This window comes from Marmota monax, unplaced genomic scaffold (genome assembly GCF_021218885.2).
Source record: "Marmota monax isolate L192 unplaced genomic scaffold, Marmota_monax_Labrador192_F-V1.1 WCK01_AAM20220418_F8-fsc00082, whole genome shotgun sequence".
In the NCBI taxonomy this organism is placed as follows: domain Eukaryota; kingdom Metazoa; phylum Chordata; class Mammalia; order Rodentia; family Sciuridae; genus Marmota; species Marmota monax.
In genome coordinates, this window is record NW_026695207.1 from 2,702,600 (window position 1) to 2,721,506 (window position 18,907).

General features: G+C 44.6%; 1 protein-coding gene across 1 annotated transcript in view; it reads right to left on the reverse strand.

Annotated features, from left to right (window-relative positions):
- Positions 1–18,907, reverse strand: part of Adcy2 (adenylate cyclase 2) — a 377,019-nt gene that overhangs the window by 276,375 nt on the left and 81,737 nt on the right. The window contains exon 3 of the mRNA XM_046430364.1: positions 183–344. Coding sequence (XP_046286320.1) covers positions 183–344 — 162 coding nt within the window. The remainder of the gene's footprint in view (positions 1–182; positions 345–18,907) is intronic.

Below are 18,907 nucleotides of genomic sequence, written 5' to 3' on the forward strand. Positions count from 1 at the left end.
ATTAGTTTCTCTGTTGCTAGTGGCTAAGCTACTACTGGCCCCACTGATGGAGGGGGCATCAGGGACAGCACCAGGGGCAGAAAGGAAGCAGCTGCCAGGTGCCAGACGACACACCTGGGACCTCCACTCCATCCTCCTGAGGGACGGGAAGGTCATTGCCCTGGATGCTGAGGGGCACTCACCTGCCAGACCAGGTGCTCCTTGGCCCCAGGCGTCGCAGACAGGCAGACGCTCAGCACAATGGTGTGGGATGAGGAGGTGAGGACGCTGGCGATGATGGCATCCCTCATGTTGAAGGGCAGCATGGTGTACACCACGAAGACGATGAAGAGGAAGAAGGACACCTGCGGGGGGAGAAGGGAGGGTTACAGAGTGCACTACTCCAAGAGCCTCCGCTGTCCTTCCATCCAAGGCAGCAGAAAGTGACATGCCCAATTGAGAAATGACGACATAGCCAGGTGCGATGGCGCACACCTGTCATCCCAGTGGCTCGGGAGGCTGAGGCAGGAGTATTGCAAGTTCAAAGCCAGCCTCAGCAAAAGTGAGGCATTAAACAACTCAGTGAGACCCTGTCCCTAAATAAAATACAAAATAGGGCTGGGGATGCGGCTCAGTGGTAGAGTGCCCCTGAGTTCAATCCCTGGTACCCACTCCCCCCCAAAATGACAAAAGGGACAGCAAACGGAAACAAGCCCACTGGGTTTCAATAAGGGATTAATTTCTATGACGGGACAGAGTTCTTACTTAAGACTGCAGGACTCTCACTTTTGGTGTCCACGCCAGCCACTGCAGACATTAGGTCAGCCTGAGCGGTGCCTGGGCACAGATGCAAAGCTGGTCCAGAACCGTCAGCATCTGGTATCGGGGCCTTAGAGGCACAGAGGTGGTTCAGCTGTTGTGCATCCTCTTCCAGAAGAGGTCAAATACAGAATAGCCACGTGACCCAGCAGTTCCACTCTCAGGCATGAACCCCAAAGAAATGGGCACTCAAACAAGTGCACGTGCACACGTGTTCACGGTGGCACACACACCCCAGCCAAAAGGCGGGAACACACATCTCCATGGAGGCACGGGCACATCAACAGCTCCGGCATTTCCATACACGGGAAGACTGTTCAGGCACACCCAGAATAAAGAGCAGGCTAGCCTGCCGGGGACCTGGAGGAGTCACGCCAAGGGAACGGAGCTTGGGTGAAGTTCCACTACTGTATGGCTCCATTTACATGACCAGGCTGGAGAAGTAACTCCATGGACAGAGAGCAGACTGGCAGCTGCCAGGGGCTGGGGTGGGGTGGGATGAGGAATGGAGAGTAATTGCTTAATGAGGATGGAGTTTCCTTTTGGAATGATGAGGAAGGTTTGGGAGCCAGTTCTGGAGTGGAGGACACGTGGATGATCCTGGATCTCAGCCACGTCACACCCAGTGGCAGACTCGGCCATGCACATTGGCAGCCACTTCACAGTTTGCATATCCTGGAGTAGGGGCCACCTCCCACCCAGCCCACCCCAAGGAGAGGATGAGGCAGACTCTGAATCCCCTTCTCCAATCATTGCTGCTGCTGTCTCAGGATAACAGCAAAGGAGAAAGCCACGAGGGACCAGGAACCCTCCTCAGGGAGCCCAGGGGTCTATGTGGACCCTGCCTCATGTCCCGCTTCCCCTCCTCAGCCTATATTTGTAAGGAATCTCAGATCAAAACGCATGGGAGAACAGGTTTTCATATATTCTGGAAAATAATTTAATTCTTTCACCTCTTCAAAATAGAAGACCATGAAGATGTGTTTCAATAAAGCATTCCCTTCTCCATCCCGTACATGGAATGTAAAACCAAGGCCCCAAAGAAAAGAGGCCTTAAGATAGTTTATGTACCAAGGTGTAAGATGTAGAAGGGAGAGACAACCAAGGCTTTGTTCACAAAATGAACAGTGATCTGCTCAGACAGGCAGGACACCCCGCTCATGTCACCTTTCCAGGGACAGAATATATAGAAAGCATTCTTGGAACCAATAATCATATTCCAAAACCATTAATCACTAGCACCAGCATTTACTGAGTGCCTGGTGTTCAGGCCTTTCACAATCCATCACGTGGGCCTGGGCGAGAACCATGAAGTGTAGCAAAGATACTCAGGGTGCTGTGTATCGATAGCTTATAAAGAAACTTGATTTTTCGGAACTCCTAATATACATCAAATTGCAGAAAGTATTTTTAATTAAGACACTGTTCTTTCTACACAAGGCCTTTCTGTGAAACCTTGTGTCCCACGGAGGAACTTCATCTGTATAGATGCACTGCGAGGTGTTATAAGCTCAGCCCTTTTGCAGAAGAGCTTCACCCATCACTGACAGAGAGCTCACAACTGGTCAGTGTCGGAAACTAAATACAAATCCCAAAGTCGAGGCTTCCCTCTTTTCTTGCTGAACAGCTCACCATACCCTCCTCTGGTAGATACAAAAATAGTTAAGAGAGAAACCAACACTTAAAAATGAAGGCATAGTAAAAGCCACCAGTGCATGCTCACCATTTCTGCAATTCTGAGGGTGACAGCAGGCCCTGGTCACAGTCGCTCAGATAACCACAGATGGCACCCGGCATTGTCCCTCAGACTCCAGATGCTTTTGGTGAGGAGGACCCATTTTTAAGACTTATTTCAAAATATTTGCAATATTATTTCATAATATCTGAATGGCACAGTCATCTTTCCTCCAGGTGTACATGTTCAACTTGTAGCGTGTGTCCACAGCATTGGTTATGATAAATAACTTATGGTGAACATTTAGAAAAATCATGAGTTAGAGAAAGAGTTATACTAACTATTTGGAAACTATGAGTGGAAATAGAAACCCTGTGTTGAAATGTTGAAAACCAGAATAGATTATATTAAGAAGGGTGACTTGGCCTCAGCACTGTCAACCGTTGGGGCTGGATAAGTCTTTGTCCTGTGCATTCCAGCACATTGAGCAGTACCCTGGCCCCCATGCATGAGGTGCTGTATCAACCCCTACAGGTATGACAACTGAAAACATCTCTGGCCATCAACAAATGTCATCCATAGGCTACTCCAGCCCTGGTGACAACGATTCAGCTATAGCAAAAGTTTCTTTCAGGAATGCAAAAAATTGGTGCCTAGTCACAGTTTAATAAAAAAATTAATTGACTGGAATTTCTAATATCCATCAAATGTGAAGGACATATTTCAATTAGTATATTGTTTTTTTCCCTACATTTAATGTTTGATGCAAAAACTGTATATCTTCCAAGAGTTACTGACTGGGTATTTTCAGGTATTAAAGTTGATAGTCAATTCCAGAAAGGACCTCTCTTTTGCAACTACCTCTTGTCCTTACAATGAAAACATCTTTAGTGTTTCTTTGAAACATAACATTTTTGAACAGTTTAATTTTGGATGGCTTTTAAATTATTGCTTGATTTCCACTGATACGAATTTCTGCAAACGTGGCACTTTGAAAGGACACGTGGAAGGCCTGGCCATGATACCCAAATGGAGACTAGACTTTTGTCTAACGAATACAGTAGCTCCTGTGAAATGCTCACTTCTAGATGGCAAAGTGGGTTTTCTAAAGGTTAATTAAACAAACTGCATCGACTCACACTCAGGGTGTCAGCTGCAGCCTTTCAGGAGCTCAGCGGGAGGGTGCCTCAGTCACATCCAAGTATCACTGGGTGGAAGAAAGTCCAGCTCATTTTAAGTCCCTCGGGGAGAATGTTCTTCCCATCTTATCAATCTCAGGGGGTTCTAGTGTTTTCAAAGCCTGCTTTTCAACACAATTGGCCATATGTAAAACTAAAATGGGTTTGGCACATCTAAAATATGTGTGGGTAAAAACGTTCTAAAAAGTCTAATGTGATCTCTCTGTTTCCCAGGTTACCATGGGGACAACAGCCTCCCCTCATGTACCACCATCCAGAGGCAGAAGGGAGGAGCCACTGATCTGCAGGCTCTGACCCTGCCCAGGTGCCGGGGTTAATGCGACATCTCAGGTGGTGGCGACATCTGAGGTTCCAGCAAGGAACCTCGAGGTTTGTCTCCTCTCTGCAGTCCTGCATTTGCCTTTGCAACACACAGACATCTTCCCACAGATTCCCCACTTGAACCCCAAGCTCCACCAGTTTCTAACCAACTATGAGCTTCCCTTATGTCTGTGATGGCTTGGTCTCCAATAACCCAGGCGCAGACCATTGGGGGTCACCTTTGACCATGCTTTCCTTCAAATCCATGCTAAAAATGTGTCTTCTTACTTTTGAGTTCAGCATACTGCCTCTGTCTGTCTGTCCCTGTCCACCATTCTCCCCACCAAGCTGGCTCATTGCCTTTGCATTGGGAAGAAACATGCCTGGTCTAAATCCCTCCCTCTTCTTCCCCTCCCTCAACGCAGAAGCAGAGTGTATTCCTGCTCCTTTGTATCCACTCAATCTTTGTCCATGCTTTGGGGAACCATTAGGACTCTTCTGGGCACACGGTACAGCTTCACTTCACCATTCGCTTGTCTTGTGGTGACCAAGGAAGCATAAGCAGCAGTGGTGTGTCCTTTCTGGAAAGAACCTGTGCATACTTTTTGCTGGCTACCTGGCAATCGTGGGACCATGGTGCTGGAGTTTCTCCATCCTGGGTCCCCAAGAAAGGACGGGAGTCCCTCACGTTATCCACACATACCTACAGTCATGACAGTGATTGATAAGTCTTTGTGGCATTGGATCTCTGAGTCCCTGAGTGTCTCTCTCTCTCTCTCTCTCTCTCTCTCTCTCTCTCTCTCTCTGTCTTTGGTTTTGTTGATATGATGCTTAGAAAATTAGATGTTTTATATACAGTACTCTACAGATTTTTTTCATGTAACTTTTCATTGTGGACATCTTTTTAAGTGCATAGATATGAATATATTATTACCTTTTTACAAGTTGTTAAGTGTCCCATAGTAATGGACGCATGTAAACTACAGTGAACACGTCCTCGTTGCTGCCCTCTCACGGCAGGATAGGCACCTGCTACCTGACTCAGCACGTTCCTTCTGATCTCACTGGCTCCAACATTTTCCTTTCTCTAATCCAGTGTACGACTGCCATGCTCATGCTCTGAATACACAGCTCTAACGTGTTTCTTCCTTGGATGACAACCTCCTCTGGTTGCCCCCAACAACTCTGTACAAACTGGCAAATTTTCCTTCCACATCCCTGGTCCTCATCGCAGGCTTTACTTATGATCATGCTTGGGGTTCCCACTTATTTATCGATACTGTCCCCATAGCACACAGGAAGGATAATGACCCTTCAAGACCAAGAACCTATTTCACTCATAGCCAAGACCTCAATGCCTTGGACAGTACCTGGCACATGGTAGTGCTCCATAAATATTTGAAGTCTGCATGAAAAGCTCTATTATACATCCCAAGATGACCTGAATCACACGCACTTCATTAGCATCCACTCACCAAATGCATCTCAGAAAACATCCCGCCACCCTCTTTGGCCCACTGGCCTCACCATTTGCTATAAACATGTTTATTTTTGAATTAGCATTTCTCTATTTAATAGATGAATTACATTAAAAAGCCCACTGCATAAAACTGGTGGGATGCCTGTGGCAGGCAGCAGCAGACACTGGACTGAATGCCCAGCTCTTAGAGGACTCAGACTGCTGTGCAGCTCATCCACCACCCTCCTCCTGCAGGAGCCCTGGAGTCCTGCAGGGGGAGAGGGGACCTTCTTCAGGACTGAAGGGGGCATGGAGCTGGTCTTCATCTGCAGAAGGAAGGGATGACCCGGCTTGGGACAATCAGCCTAGAAGCCGGGATTGCTATTCTGCAAGAGCTCGACTCAACCCAGAAGAGCTGGGCCCATGCAGATCTCCCACTCGACTCTCCCCACCCTCATAGCAGCTGAAACAGTGAGAAGCGGGCTCCACCCAGCCTTCTGCAAATGCTCCCAGCCACAGAAGCTCTTCCAAAGGAGGCCACTTCCAAAGGAGGCCACTTTCAAAGAGACAGGCACAGTGAAAACTCAGGTGCATGAAGGAAGGGGGAGGTTGCCCACTGACCCACACGGTAGCTTTTCTGCACAGCCAAGGTCATCTGCTCCTGGGTTAGCGTGCAGCAGAAGCACCTTCCATGATGAGCCTCCTGGGGCTCAGGGGTCTGAAGCTTTTGAAAGGTAAGATCAGAACTGGGCAAGGAGAGTGATGGGCTGGGAAGGATGGTGGGTTCCCTCTCCTGGGAGGCAGGCTGGAGGGAGCTAGCTGGATTCAGAGGTCTAGAAGCTTCAGTGACTCAGGCTCCTTCTCTATCATATGCCAAGTGTACCATTTTCCTGCCTCTGTGATAATAAATCACCAGACACTGAGTGACCAAAAAAACAAAAACTTTCACTGTTGGGAGAGTAAAAAGCCAGATGGTGTTGACCCCAGGGAGAATCTCCTGCACCTCTCTCCTTGCCGATCCCAGGGGCTTCCAGCAATACCAGGCCCTCGGGGAGCAGATGTCCCAGTGTCCACCATCGTCATTTCAGGGCCCTGTTCCTATTCCTGGGGGACTGAGCTCTCACGTGGCATCCTCTGTCTACACTTCCCTCCTGGGAAGGACACCAGTCCTGGGATTTAGGGTCCACCCTAAATCCAGTAGGATCTCATCTTCATTTGACTACATGCGCACAGACCCTATGTTCCAATAATGTCAGAAATCACAGGTGCGGAGGTTTAGGACACGATCCAACCCATGAGATGAAAGACATGCTGTAGCTCAAGCCAGAGTCTAGATCTCAAGTCCTTAACACCCTGGGCTCCATTCCCAAGTCAGAGATTAAGAGTGCGTGTCCACAACACCAAGATTTATCTGCATTTGGGGAATCCACGGTAATTGGATGAGAATTAAGTTTTTAAACATCTTTGTCAGAAAATTACCATGAAAAGGACTGAAAATGAAGGTGAGCTGAGGAGCAGCTTCAGCAGTGCTAACCCAGGACCTGTTCCAACGTGACTCGGTGCAGACAGAGCTGGTGTGGTCCCAGCCTCTCCTGTGTCACGGCCTCTGGTACAAGCCCAAGGGCCTCAGACTGTGGCTCCATGACAAGAAAAAGCCAGGCACGGAGCGGCTTAAAGATGGAGCCTCTGGTTCCCCTGAAAGAGTTCCTCAGCGCTAGAGTCTCAATGAAGCTTTGCTGTTCATTCCCTTCTCTCCAGAACGCTCCAACATGCATAATCAGCAGGATAATCAGGATTAGTTATGTAAATCACAGCAGTTCTGTGGAGAAATACACCATAAGAGAAAGATTTTCTATTTTTATTATGCTAATAATGTTAGGGGAAATAACATCTCTGTGAACATAATGTAAGTATTTCGTAGCCAGAAGCTGAGCTACTCAAATCACTCTCAAATTTTCTCTCCAACAGAACTGAGAAATTGGGAATACCATAGTATTTTAAGCAGTATCTTAATTTTCAAAGACACAGGTTTTATTCAAAACCATAGGAATAACACCTTTCTAACTGTGATATCAGGGTATAGTGCTTATACCATTTATACCATTGTATCTTCTTTTTTAATATAACTAGAAATGAAAAAAAAAGTTGGTAGAAATTACATAGGAAAAAAGGTAAAATCTGTAAAACATTCTTTTTTTTTTTTTTTTTTTTTGGTACCAGGGATTGAACCTAGAGATGCTTAACCATTGAGCCAAATCCCCAGCCTCTTTAATATTTTACTTAGCTAAGTTGCTCAGGGGCTCGCCAAGTTGCTGAAGCGGGCTTTGAACTTGCAATCCTCCTGCCTCAGCTTCTGGAACCGCTGGGATGGCTGGCGTGCGTCAAGGTGCTGGCCTAGAATCCTTTCGACATTCTTAAGATACACAAATGGCCAACAGATTTATGGAAAAAGTGTTCAACGTCAGTAATCACAAGGGAAATGCAAATTAAAACCACAGCCTCTCCGCTGTCAGCATGTCTATCATCAAAAGATGGAAAAGCAAGTGGTGGCCAGATGTGGAGACAAGAGAATCCCTGTCCACTGTGGGTGAGGATAAAAATCAGTGGGCCATTGTGGAAAATTGTATATCCATTCCTCAGAGTTCTAGAAATAGATCACCAAGTGACCCAGCAATGGCGGCTCTGGGTCCCAGCCCCACTGTTGGAAATCAGGTATTGAAGAGACCCCTGTCCTCTCAGTTCCCTGAAGCCCTGTTCACAACACCCAGCACATGAGGCCAGCCTCCGGCCCGTCAGGGCACGAAGGCATGAGGAAGTGTGGTCTATGGGCACAATGGAGTGCTGTTCGGTCTCCGTGATGATGTCGATGGGACGGGAGAAATGGGCTCAGGAGGACATTCCCACGGATGTGTGGAGCCAAAACAGCTGAACTTGAAGCAGATAGTAGGATGGTGTTTACCAGAGGCTGGGGCTGGAGCAGCAGGTGCTGAAGGTCAAGGTGCAAAGCCTCAAGCAGACAGAGGAAGAAGCTTCTTTTACGAATTCTGGGAAACACTGTGCGGTGTAGTGAGTATAGTACAGAACAGCGTATCGTGCATTTCAAAATTGCAAAGAAAGTAAATTTTGAGCATCTTCATCACAAAAATGCTAAGTATTTGAGGTGATGGATATGTTAGTGAGTCTGATTTGATCATTCTATATCATATCACAAATCATAACATCACTTTGCACCCCATAAATACAGGCAACCATAATTTGTCAATTTAAAAATTAAAATTAAAAAGACAGAATTTTTGACTATATTAATCTAACTGAGCAGTCTGGAAGATAAATTCTACATTCAAAGTAAAAATTTCCTCTTTGGACATTGTTTTCACATCTAAGGGCTGATGACTTTGATTTTATACATACATACATACATATAAAATTTACAAGTGGGAAGCATTTTTTTTAACTTTTTAAAAAATGTAACTGGAAAGTTATATAGCCAGAAATGTGCTTTAAGATTTTTGAAAACAAAATGTGGGGTTAGGGACATAGCTCAGGATGGAGTGCTTGCCTAGAATGCCAAAAGACCTGGATCCAATCCCCACACCACAAATAAACATAATAATAATTTTTAAAAATCTGCCAAATATTTACCCTTGCACCTAGGTTAGTACATCATTTTGTTCCTGGATCACACTCACACAAGGATTACTCTAGGTGGTGACTATTTTGTATTTCCCAACAAATACCACACACTGTGCAAAAGCATCTTCTCTTTGGTTTAATGGGGGAAGCTCCGCTTTCCCAGCTTCATGCTGACCCTAGTGTAGTGAGACCCCAGGGCGTCCCCGAGCCTCTCCCAGTCCACAGTGTTCTTCCCTTTCTCCTACCCAGGCTCCCTTCCCAGAGGGGAAGGGTGCAGACACCGGTGTTGCACGTGTGTACACCGACTTTGGTGAACCCATGCCTTCCACCCACTGAAATGCCACAGAACCCCAGCTGTGGGGTTGAGGGGAGAGGCCACCCCTGCCCAGGTCAAGACTGGAGGCCAACCCACCAGAACAAAACTCAGGGAAAGGATTCGCTGTGCTTCCAGCCAGATGTCTCTCCATAGAGGAGGTCCAGACCCCAGACTTCAGAGGAACTCTGCAGCAGTTCAGGCCTGGCTGCTTCTAGAAGCTTCCAGAGCTTACACAGGTCCCTTCTCTTTTCAATCACTCTGGCTTCTCCAGGCTCCATCAGGATTTCACCTGGGGGTCTCAGAGTGAGGTCCACTGGCTCAGCTCCGAGATCCAGTTCCTGACATGCTCATACACCATGCGGGATCATGCAGACCCTGCAACCAAACAGCTAAGGGCCTGGGGTATGTGGATGTGATTGTCACAGAGGATATTTGATCCTCCCAACCTCAAACAAACCCCTGTCCTCCTGGAACTCTTCCCATCTCATTCAGTGGAAACCTTAGCCTCCAAACCTAGGAACTTGGAAGATGAAATTAATAATTTCTTCTTCCTTGTTCCTCTAGCCCCAAAGACATCACGAACCCATTTATCCTCCTGTTCCTGTGGCTACAATTCAATCCAAATCTCACAACCACCCCCAAATTCCCTCAAAGCATCTAATGTCCCCTAAAACAAATATTTTACACAGAAGCCAAAGTGACATTTTTAGAAACTGCATTTGATCACATTACTGTTTCTCATTTATACCTCTCCCATGGCTTTCTATAACACTAAGGAAAAGTACAAAGCCTTCACCCTGACACTAAGGTCCCTCATGACTTGACTGATGTCCCCAATTCCATATCCCACCAATGTCTATCACCCCCATTCACAGGCCTCCCCACCTGCCTTTGTGCCCTTCCTTGAACAACCCCAGGGCCTTTGCACTGGTAGCTCTTCTGCCCTAAATGTTCTTCTGGGAATCTCCCTTGCCTGGCTTCTTGTCACGCAGGCATTACAACTCAAGTATGACCTTCCTAGGGAGAACTCCACGGATCCCAGTCTCTGAACTGCCACCTGTATATCTTCTCAGGCTGATCAAGCACCTTGCACTCTTCATATTCTCCTTAGAATTAGAATGATCATATATACATCTTTTTTAAAAAACTATTTTCTATCTTCTCTCACACATATGTAGGCCCCATGAGGACAAAAATGCTGTCCAGATGTTCCCTTATGTCGGAGAATAGTATCCAGCAAGAAAAACAAAACAAACAAAAAAATACCTCCTGCTGCAAGAAAGAAGGAAGGAATAAAACGTTCAGGTGTGATTTCACGTGAATGCTCCAGCAGGCAAGCCCAGGGCAGCCGACTGATGAGCGGTTTCCAGCCCTGGGTAGCTCCAGGTGTGCCCTTGGCTTGGCGCCAAGCACCAGCGCCCCACGTGGCGGCACCTGGGATGGCAGGCGTTTTTGATCACAGGTAACAAAAAAAACAGAAGAGCAGAATGCTAACTGCATGTTCTCCATTAAAAGTTCCAAACGTGCTTTAAATCACTAGAACCACTTTAGAGGAAGTCGTGAAGGTTAAACCAGCTCCTTGGTGGCGACCGTATGCTCTGACCACTGTCCATCCCTTCTCCCTGGTTCCTTCAGGCTATGGAGGAACAAGTCTCCTCTGTACTTCCCATCATTCCTTGGACATTAGCCTCCTGCTGAGTGGAGCCCAGGGTCCTTCCTGCACCAAGCACTGTCCTTGGGCCCGAGCATCAGGAGCTTATCAGAAGTGCACTCCAGCCCCGCAAAGCTCACTAACTCAGATTCCCTACAACCCTGTTTCAGGTGCTGTGCGTGTGACCACACCTCCCCTGAGGGGGTCATGTCATCCGGCCATGGAGGCCACCACTGCATGGGAGACTCCAGTATGCCCACGGGGTAGAAAGGGGAAGGGCAATGCATTCAGTTCTGAGCTGCAGAACCATACAGTGCTTCTCAGTCTGAAGCTACACAGACACCAGCCAAATCAATGGCTCAGTGAAGTAGGAATAATTATGCGTCTTTTGGCTTAGTTACTGATTTCCCTGATGTGTCCAAACCAATTTTATTTTAAAATAAAGACCATTAAAATCATTCTTTTCAACTTTATCGCTATTGAATAAGTAAAACGGATCCAACCAGCAAAAACTGAGTCTGTGTGGTGTCTGGGCGTTGCTTTCCTCTGGTGGTTGATACCCAGACTGCTTCCATTTTCCCAATGGAAAGCTCTTGTTTCAGGAGAGGTAAAAGAAGTGACCATTTGAGTCATCAAATAGCATCTCTTACTCAGTATCTGAATAGTTTAAGTACAATTTCACGTTTATGATTGTAAAAAGAATACTTATTTCTTGGAAATTAATCTTATGCAATTTCAAAAATCCCTTTAAAAATTTATTGTGCTCATATTATTTTGGAACATGTGCAGATTGTAGGACATCTAAGTGGAATCTATCAACATATGCATTACCTCACACCCATGCCACATCTTTGTTGTGAGAAAACTTAAAATCTCTCTTTCAGAAATTTTAAAGAATGCAACACACTATTATTGGTTACCACGTCATATAATGAATCTCTGGAACACGTTCTTCCTGCCCGATTGAACTTGTGTACCCCTTGACTGACGTCCCCCCAATTCCTTGCCCACCCTAGCTTCTGGGGACTAGCGTCCTACTATTTCTGTCTATGAAATCAACTTATTTAGATTGCTCAGATGAGTGACATCCTGCAGTATTTGTCTTTCTGAGCTTAACATGATGTCTTCCAGGTTCATCCATCTTGTCATGAAGGACAAGAGTTCCATCTTTTTAAAAGGCTGCTGTTCTACTGCATACATGGGCCACCTTCTTTTCATGCATTCATTTGCTGGTGGAGGCTGTGTGCCACCTTGGCTCTTGTGAACACTGTAGCAGTGAACATGGAGGGCAGATGCCTCTCAACATGCTGGTTCCCTTCCTCTGGACGCGTAGCCAGGAGTGGGATTGCTGGATCATCAGGTAGCTCTCGTTTTAATTTTCTCAGTAACCTCCACATTTCTCTCTATAGTAGCTATATTAATATACACAAAAACCCTTTACAACTATTAAAAAAAAAGATAAAAACTCAGGGACATATTGAGGACTATTGCTATAGCATATTTTATGCCTCTATAAAGTTATCTTAGTCCAAGAATATTTTCTGAACATCAATTCTATAGAATGTGAAAGAATTTTTTAAAATGTTATATTATTAAGCAAAAGAACACATATTATGTTCTTTGATGGAAAGCCTCGGCTCCAAAAGAGTAATGATGAAATCATGAATCACAGGGTACCTTTCATTCTTCTTTTGAAAATGTTATGCAGAGTTAGATTGATGATAGAATAAGAGGTAAAACAATAACTTGCACTGTGCCTTTTTCATCTAAAATAGGTAGGAGGTACTTCATACATTTTAAAAAGCTTGGAAAAAGAGAACAGTAGAGAAATACCTTGCTTGGTGCTGGATACCCACCCACCTGTATGTGTTGTCTTCTTCTCTTCATTTACCATGCACAAATCCATTTACTCGCCTGTATTTATTTTAACTTTACAAAGTAGGAGGCATTTTATCAGCCATTAAGGTGCTACAGATCCTGAAAGTCCCCCACAGGTCCAGGTTATTGATGGCAGGATCCCAGCCTGTGCTGCTCTTAGGAGCTGGGGCTAAGTGGAAGGAAGTGAGGTCTTCGGGGTCTGCTCTTGAAGGGACCTTGGGACCCAGCCCTTCCTGTCTCTCTCTGTCCAGCAGCCGTGAACAAGAACCTCTGACACAGAGGCAAAACAGGCCTTCATTCCAAGTGTATTATCTCATGTATTTTGACAGACTGATGGGAAGCCGGCCACACATAAGGACAGCACAGGTCCCTGTCCTACCATCCCCGAAGCCTCTTGGAGTGAAAGCCAATGTTGAAACTATGTCTATTTCCCTCACCTCTGTGTTTCCCTTTATGCATGTAGGGCCTGCTGGGTCCATCTGCAAGCCTGGTTTTTATGGGGTTGCAATCTCTAAACTTTCCACTGATAATTAACAAGCACTCTTTTTGTCTGAAAGTGGGCTACAATCTCCATTATCATGATTAAAGCATCTAAATTGTCCTCCTCGTGGCAGGATTGACAGCATACTGTTCCCACACTATGAAGCTACCTCCCCCAGTGTCTATTCAGATCATTGAAGACTTGCTTTGGATGTTGGTCTCTTGGTCAACATAAAAACAAGAACACAGGAGAATTTTACTTGAATTTCCCTCTATTTCCCAGTGTAGGAGTTGTGATGGAATATATTGCCTGTCCATGATTTTTTCTTTTTCACTCATTAATGGAATTCAGAAAATGGAGTTTACTTCCCAACCACTGACTCTGGACACACATGGAGGATGGAATATGGGCAGAAGTGACAGCAGGCCAGTTTGCAACAGAGGCTTCATGAGGTCTCAATCTATGTGTGCCACCATCTTGGAGTTTTGGCCTTTAATAAAGGTCATGGTTGGGGAAGTCCAAATCGTCAACTGGGCTTTGGATTGACGATACATAGTACACACCTTCTGAGTCTGGACAAATGTATCTATCACAGAGCAAATTCCACCAGTGTGAAGACTTATAGGACATATGACATTATTATTGCTATAAGCTGCTGGGGTTTGGTAGTTATTTGTTTTTATTTGGCATATCCGAGTCAAATCCTAATTAACATAACCAATGATACCAGAAGTGAGGTGCTACTGTAATGCAAACCTACAGAATAAGTCACTGCCTTTTGGGACTGGCAAGGATTCATTATTGGACTCTGGATAATGTTGGTCCATTGGAATAACAACTGGTCAACATGCATCCTAAGACAACTGTTTACCCAAAATGTCTGTGCTTCTCAAGTTCTTTGAATCACACGATAAATCTTTAGAAACAAGAGGGGACCTAAGAAGAATTGGGACTAGAAATACTTCTTATATAGAGAAAGTATGTTATTCAGCCTAAAATTGATCTTTTGTCTCTCTCAAAATACTTTACGAGCAGAACTGATTGACAAGTGTTTCACACTGTTCAACTGGGAGAACAAGGTGCTAGGAGTTAAGTGCTTGGCCCACAGTCAGGAGGCAGCACAGATGCTTCCAACATCCCCCCTGCAGGTAAAGGAGCCACAGGTGAGCAGACTCAGTGCAGGGTGTTTTCCTATAATTCAGACTCCAGAGAACCCCAAGACCCCACCCACTCCACCAGAACACCTACTCTAACACTAGGAAGCCCTTTTACTCGAAAATATGTTTCTCATCAAATTCAAACAAAGAAAACAACCTATTCATTTGGTAACATTGAGGCATTTATTAGAAAGTTATTTTTATTATTTTTAATAGCTCTAAGTCTAGGAGGAAGTAATTTGCTATTTGATGATTTTAAAAAATCATTTGTTTCAGAAGCTAGTAAATAATCTTCTACCTTCTGACCAGAGACTCCTCCTACAAAGGGAACTCCCTTACATTTCATGCCCCGCTGGCCTGCCTTGTGAGTGCACCAGAATGGCACCGGCTCACCCCTCCTCTCAAGGGCTTCCCACCCCTCCAAGATGCACATGGTTACCAGTCAATGATTATATGACACAATTATGACCCTTTCCATTGCAATTGCATTAGCTTCACTTTCATTAATGTTCAGATTTAAATTATACAGTAGATTGCCATTCAACCATGGATTTATTAGAGAGAGACAGCCCTTGGGTAGCTAGAGTTATAAGCAGAGAGCAATGAACTTTGCCCTTAGTCTCAGGGATCACTTAGATAGGATTACTGGCAAGTCCATTACCAGAATGAATTGATTGACTGCCACAGCAACCTGACTTCTGTTGAACCAGCTGTTTGGACAATAATGACTGTATCCTCATTTGTATTTATCTTTCTCATTCTGTTCAAATGGAGGCTGCTTCTTTCTTCCCTTAAGGAACTTAGATGATGGGCTCTTTGCTGTTTGTGTGTCCAGTATATATAATACAGATGAGGCTTGTAGGAGGCTCTTATGACTTTTAAATCATTGGCCAATATGTAAAATACCCCAAAATAGCCTGCTGTACTTTCTGTGCATGAAGTAGCCATACGTTTTCAGGACACATAATCTCATTTCAGTTTCTTTCATTTATTTGACATTCCTCCAGTTGTTTAGACAAATACTGTATTGAGTGCTGTATCAGGCTGGGCTGAATCTCTGGTTAATGGTCTGTGCCATAATCACTACCTTATCTCTGTTTATGTACAGGAAAATATTGCTAGATGAAACAATTTGGAAAAGCAGTGATTGGTTTCTCAATACCAGGCTTTGCAGAAGAAATGGTGTCCTGGAAAATTACTTTGAAGACATCAATTCAAAAGTGAATAAGAAAAAAAAGTAAGGTCCTTGTAAAAAAATAAAATGTTATATAAAAGGGCTTTTATTTATATTCACTGTTTTGGTCTTTATGAATATTCATGTCCATATTCTTTTGAAATATTATATTTATTTAATCTGAAAGGCCAGTGCTTCAGATGAGAAAAACTCATGCAGGGAAAATGAGTGAATTATTCATCTAAAAACAAATATTGTTTGGGGACTGTTCTATACTTGTGTATTCAACGTCTACATAAATCAGTACCCACTGGAGCCCTGCGTTTGTACAATGCCTCTCACCACAAAAAGACCCACCAAGGCCTACATGCTTTTGTTTGCTTTCTCTTTTATTCTGAAAGAGGAAAACCTCTGTAGAGAGAATGGGTATCCTTGAGCTATGAAAAGAGTTACTCTGGAGTCTGCATGGCTCCGTGAGGCCTTCTTGTAGGGTCTGCTCATTCCTGCACAGCACACTGCTCCTACCATCAGCCTGCCGGTGCTTTCTCCTCTGTTGGGGCAAACGGGCAGTCTTCAGAGCAGCCTGATCCAGGACAGTACTCACACTCCGCCACGTGCCACACCAACAGCTCCCTCCTGTTCATATTGAACCCCTGGGTGGCACAGGATGTGGTCTAAGTGCTGTTTGACACGCTCGGGATTACATTTGGAGCTTAAGTCACCTTATGATGACATAGATATCAGGCTATGGAAAGAAACGCAACTTGATCACAGGTATGGTGAAAACCAGGAACAAAGTACACAGTTTAGTAGGCTTTGCATTTTTTTTTAAAATGCAAAATCGTTAAAATGCTTGCATTTCTTTAAAATCACTTCAAAGACAAGGAAACACTGCACTTACTTCTGGCTGAAAAAATATTTTTAAGGTGATAAAAATTCTACTTTTGTCTCAAGTATATATGAATTCCTGTTTGCATGGGCAATATGTTCCAGAGAATAATACTAACCAAACAAAATGGGAAGATTACACACTCTGAGTATTTCCCAACTCTATCCCTTTGAAAAAGCAGATATTGAATTAGATTCTACAGGTTCTATGTAAAGAAATATTTTGATTCAAGATTCTAAAATTTGGTATTTGTGTCTGTGCTTGGGTCTACTGCACTTATTTTATTTTAGTTTTCTGGCTCATAACTGATTTTTGGTTTTGTCACTAAAGAGGTTGTCATGGACACACACTCAGCACACACCTGGAGCGCTGGCCTAGGATCTGGGTCAAAGGGCATCACATCACAGCATGGAAGGATGATACTGCTTCTGCAAATCGACCTGATGCTTTCCTCAGCCCAGCAGCTGAACCAGCTCACCCCTTCATCGAAAGCACAAGCCGCAGTTAAACGTTTTTTGCAATGATACGTGTACACACGAGTGCAGCGTAAACTCCTATGAAAGGGACACAAAAGATAAGAGGGTTCATGTTGCTCTTTAAAACCTCATGTCTCCTTTCATGCTTTCTCCCCTCCTGGAAATGCCAACCGCGCTGAGCCAGGACTCTACCCAGGTGCCCGTGGCACCACATGCCCTCATGCTCACTGACACCTCTGCTTGGAAAAGCTCCCCCTTGCCACAGCTTCTCACCTATGCTTCCACCTGGGCATGTTGTGACAGTCCTAGGAGGTGGATCACCTTGCCCAGGTCCCGGACAGCAGGTGTCAGCACCTAGGTGGGACCCCGAGCTGCACCCCAATGGGACCCTCTCCCGCCTCTGAGCACATGATTGTTGACCTCATGTGACTTTCCGGTTCAGCCTGAGTTATGTGAATTCAAACATTACCATGAAGAGTAAGCAGAATGCAAGGTACCGGCTTCTTGTGGCCACCGATGCTTGGCGGTATGTGTACACGGTTGTGCTTGCCACACTGAATCGCTAAGCAGCTTATGACATAACTCAGCATACATCCAGATACTTTCAAAATCTTAAGAGTGGAGCTTTAAAAATAATGGAAAAATACCACAATATCATCATGAATCCAGGGAATATGAAGAAACAAAGACTCTGGGCAGAGATGGAGTCCAGGGGGTTGAGTGTGATTCCATTCCTTTGTTCATTAAAAATAGCTCCCCACTCCATGTCCAGCTCTGCTCCACGCTGGACACAGGAGAGCTGAGGAAACATCTCAGGTTCAAGAGGCTGGTGATCCAGCAGTACCCAGATAAACAGGCAGCCCAGAGCATCGAGGTGGACAGTGTGAGATTCTTATGCAGAAAAGATGTGACGCCCCCACTTATTTATCAATGTGGATGTTGATTTCTATCAGTGTGGACCAGCGAATATTTACTTTATGTTTAGATTAGAATCCAATACTAACTTGCTTGGGTGCTCAAATTCTTTCAGTTTTGATTCTCCTTACGGAATCTAAGAATGGATGATTCTAGAACAGAGCAGGAAATGTGCAGATGAGCTTTGGGGTCTCAGAATACAAGGGAGTGCATAAAAACAACAAAGTCCTTCAGTGACAGGCATGTCAAAGGGACACAGCGCAGGAGACAGGGAGAGGACTTGGAGTTGCTTCTCCTTAGCCTTTCAAACCATTTCAGCTGATTTATAAAAGCAGAGAGCTGGCTTTTACTTTGTGAGCTGATATGAAGACTCGTGTGCTCCACAGATTGGCAACTGATTGTTTTGTTTTTGAAACTGACCTTCCCCTCCCTTCTCAGAGCCCTTTGGGGAGCACTGTGCTCCTGGATGCTCAGGAAGGTCTCAAGGGTATGAAGTCCCTTGGGTTCAGGATTCTTGGAGGATAGTGTGGCTGGATACAAAATTCTGAGCTTACATTAAAAAAAAAAAAAAAAAACTGTCCATGAGTTTTTAAAATATTGTCCACTGCCCCACAGCTAAGTTGCTTAGTCTATAAAGAACACTGATGTCTACTTGATTTTATTTCTTATGAAATTAATGAATCATTTTGTATGAGCACCCTAATGGCATATTCTTGTCTTTACAATCAAAGTAGGGTTATCAGAAATGTCTTGACACTAACTTTTAGATCAATTTTCTCAAGTGCTTTTGATGGGACCTTAAATGCATAGATAAGGTCTTCACTAACTTTCAAAAAAATATTTTTTGTACTTCTTAAATATGAGGATCTTTCATTGTATTGCTTTCATTTTCAATGAAATAGATGT